This window comes from Lolium perenne, chromosome 7 (genome assembly GCF_019359855.2).
Source record: "Lolium perenne isolate Kyuss_39 chromosome 7, Kyuss_2.0, whole genome shotgun sequence".
Taxonomy (NCBI): domain Eukaryota; kingdom Viridiplantae; phylum Streptophyta; class Magnoliopsida; order Poales; family Poaceae; genus Lolium; species Lolium perenne.
The window spans coordinates 133235286-133238740 of record NC_067250.2 but is presented as its reverse complement, the minus strand read 5'-3'; the positions used below and the strand labels follow the sequence as shown (position 1 = coordinate 133238740).

The window sequence follows — 3455 nt, the reverse complement described above, 5'->3', positions numbered from 1 at the left end:
GATTCAGAGTCAACGAAATGGTGTACTCCCTCCGTCCACAAATACATGGACGTGCGGGATTTTCAAGGTAAATTAGTAAAATGAGAGAAAAATTGCATTGGAAAGATGCAACCAACATCTCTCTTCTATTTAATTGTTTTTATCTTCAATAGGCTAAGACTAGCCACAATGGTAGTATCATAGGTAGTATCATGCATGCCATGTAGGTAAAAATCTTATGTGGCATATCAATTAATGAGGAGAGAGGTAATAGTAGTATCATAGGTAGATACTGTATCATAGCACGTAAAACTAGAAATTTTAGTGGCAAACACATCATGTACACATATTTGCATTGAGATTCTACAAAACATTAAATAGGATGGAACTATGATAATTCATGATACTATGCATTGTAGGTGTTGTATCATAAACTAGTATCATATGTATGATACTAGTCTATGATATTTCCCATTGTGACTAGTCTAAGTGCATGTATAAAATTAAGATAACATGTGTTGAATGTTATTAGGTTTGATTTCCGTGCGATGAGAGAGAAACAACTTTTGCTAATTTAAAGTACATTAGGAACATAGAAGTACACTCCTTTATGGATAAAAGTTGAGGCTAGATGTTCACTTATTTGTGGACGGAGGTAGTACTCCATTCTAGACAACATACCGCGGCGTGGTCGCTCGATTAGCCAAGTGGGCTGTGGGCTTGACCGCAAGTCGTGCCCAAAAGAAAAGTAAACTGACCGGCAACTCTTTGACTACACAATGCTTTCACCATACTAAACCGAGGATTAAGCTGCTGTGCTTCTAGTTGCAGCTAACCCAACTGCAATGTGTCACTGTGCCAGGGTATAAACCAGTAAACCACTGCCTTGAGCTAATTAGGAAATGAACAAGGATACTTAAATGATAACGATGGGTACACTACCCATCAAGGACTGAAGATAGTACAGTAATATGAATGTCACAATCATAACAATCTAACGCGTTCGATTAAGAATTAGCCTGATTGAGGCTGCTGCAACATCTATCTGATAGATTGATAGATTGATGGAGCAAAGAAATAACAATATATGATGCTGCTACCTAGTACGAGTAGATATTGATTAATTAGATAAGTTATCTCTAAACCTGTGTTCAAATGTCCACACTGTCAATCAAATTGCCTTTTCCTCGTTGTCAGAATGTGAAGAATGGAAGATGCCAGCACCACTCACTTGGCTATCGCTACTGAATTGTAAGATCAATTTGATCCCACAGGGCAAACTGCACAAGAGAATTGACACTTACAACAGCTGCAAAATTTGAAGCGAAAAAACAATCGCCGCTAGCTCTTCCATGCGTAGATGAGGAGCGATAAGCCGTCTCCCCGCTGCATTTCGGCCTCCTCGGGGCTAGCCCAGTCCATCACCGTCGAGCTGCTTGCCCAGGACGCCGCTGACGACGCCACGGACACCGACGACGAGGAGCTCGCCATGGCCAGCTTCCGCCCTCTCCCCTTCTTCTCCCTCTCTCCCTTGCTGAGGGTGCCGCTCCAGTCCCTTTGCCCCCACCGCTGAAAGTAGTCTCTCCAAGTGCTGGTGCTTGTCCTCGACGCATTCTTGTGGAGCCGGCCCTCCTCGGCTTGGGGCTCCTCGCCACCGCAGCCGGGCTCGAAACGGAAGACGAACACCGCGTGCGCAGCGGCGTCCGCGGGGGGCGGTTCACGCGGGGGGAAGAGCCACTTGTGGAGATCCCAGGAGACCTGGACCTGGTCGCCGTCGCCCAGGTCGACTCGCTCGGTGCCACGGAACTTCCAGCGAAGTCGTCGGACGTGGAGCACGCGCTCGCCGTCGAGGGAGACGGACATGCCGACGTCCGCCCTATCGTTGTCCCTGCTGACGCTGTCCTTGCCGCGGCAGCGGGACACCAGATCCACGGAGATCTCCCGCTCCTTGCCCCGGACGTTCACGCAGGTTCTGTGGCCGCGGCCGTAGCCGGTGTCCCGCATGACCACGTGCTCGCGCCGGGACAGCAGCGCAGAGCGCGGGCCAGGCGGGGGCCGGGCCCGGGTCCTGCGGTAAGCCCTGTCTGGTAAGTCCCCGGCGGCCAGGACCATCTCGCCGTCGACTACGACGGCGACGAAGAACCCCGAGGATGGCTCCGGGGACCCGGAGCTCGGGAAGCGAGCGCGCGTGAGGTCCCACGCCAGGTCGACGCGGCGGTCGCCGTCGCTGAACCGCCTGGACCCGCGGCGGCGCCAGAGCAGCCAGGGGCGGACGCGGAAGGCGAGCGTGTCTTCGTCTGGGTCCTCACCGAAGTATACGGCGCCGGAGGACGATGGGGTCGGCGGCGACGACAGGCGGAGGACGGCGCGGAGCGAGAGGCCGAAGGAGGTGCGCGACCAGGAGAGCGCGACGAGGCCGAGATGGGTCTCGTAGACGGAGGTGGCCAGGCTGGGCCCCGCCGCCGACCCGGAGGCGAGAGGCGCTGCTGCCGGCGCGCAGCGGAAGCACGCCGCGATCGCGCCGGGCATCCTCGGCGCGGCGAGCCGAGGCGTGGCGCGTCGGAGGCGGGCAAGATGCGTGTGCGCTCAGTTGCGGTGCAGCGAATCCAAGGCGTGGCCGTGCGTGCGTGCGGGTGCGGTTTGTTTGTTTGTTTACCCAACACAAGTGGAGCGAAGATAGTGGGCTACTGGTGGTGGGTTGGTTCGGGCTGGCATTTGTTGCTTCTCGGCCTAGCTCGCGTCGACCAGCGAGAAATGGAGAAGGGCCCACCTGGCTGTGCTCGAGTCGATGACCTGGGGCCTAGGTATCCTTTCGAGGGAAATTCATACTACGTATTTACAGCAAATACAATATGGTGGCTACAGGGGCATCTTCACTAGACACTAGTTCGACGTATTTCAGAGACAATTTGTGTCCATTTGCATCCTCCCACGGACACTAAAATCGGTCGTACCGCGCCTCTTATCTGTTTGGATCGGGTATGCGCAGCGGTCCAATGCCAAAAAAAAAAAAGTTACAATATTTTCAATTATAGGAACCATACATATAGATTTTAAAAAAATATAAAATCATTAGAAACTAATGGGCCTAGACCTAGACATGTTCTACTGGTCAGTTGTGTCGTCCTACGTGGGGTCCACGATCTTCGACATTGGCCACAACCAGTTGGCTGTTGGCGCAAGCAGATGGTGGACTAGCGGTGAAGTAGGAGGGATTGACGCCGGTGGTTGATGATCCCAGGGTTAGTTAGGCGTCCAAAAAGGCAGCGGGTGCGTCGTTGGAGGTGGTGGGGATATGCCGTGGCTTGCAGCGGCCACTGATCCCACTGTGAAGGTGGTGGTGCCACTCGCGAGGTCCATGGCCACCCTTAGGGCCTCCTCCTCAGACATGCATCATCGCTGCTGCATAACAAAGCGACACATGTGGCGGCGGTCTTGGCGGCTGCTCCTGCGAGGCCTTTAAGGCGGGCCTCATT

General features: G+C 53.5%; 1 protein-coding gene across 1 annotated transcript; it reads right to left on the bottom strand.

Annotated features, from left to right (window-relative positions):
- Window positions 1-1144: 1144 nt before the first annotated feature.
- LOC127301657 (uncharacterized) lies at window positions 1145-2655 on the bottom strand. The gene has a single exon (XM_051331933.2). It carries the CDS (start codon window positions 2506-2508, stop codon window positions 1321-1323), a length of 1188 nt encoding a protein of 395 aa, XP_051187893.1. The 5' UTR covers window positions 2509-2655; the 3' UTR covers window positions 1145-1320.
- Window positions 2656-3455: the final 800 nt, after the last annotated feature.

Bases quoted from the DNA above. Each gene is read 5' to 3' on its own strand.
- LOC127301657 (XM_051331933.2), bottom strand. From the start codon at position 2,508: ATGCCCGGCGCGATCGCGGCGTGCTTCCGCTGCGCGCCGGCAGCAGCG.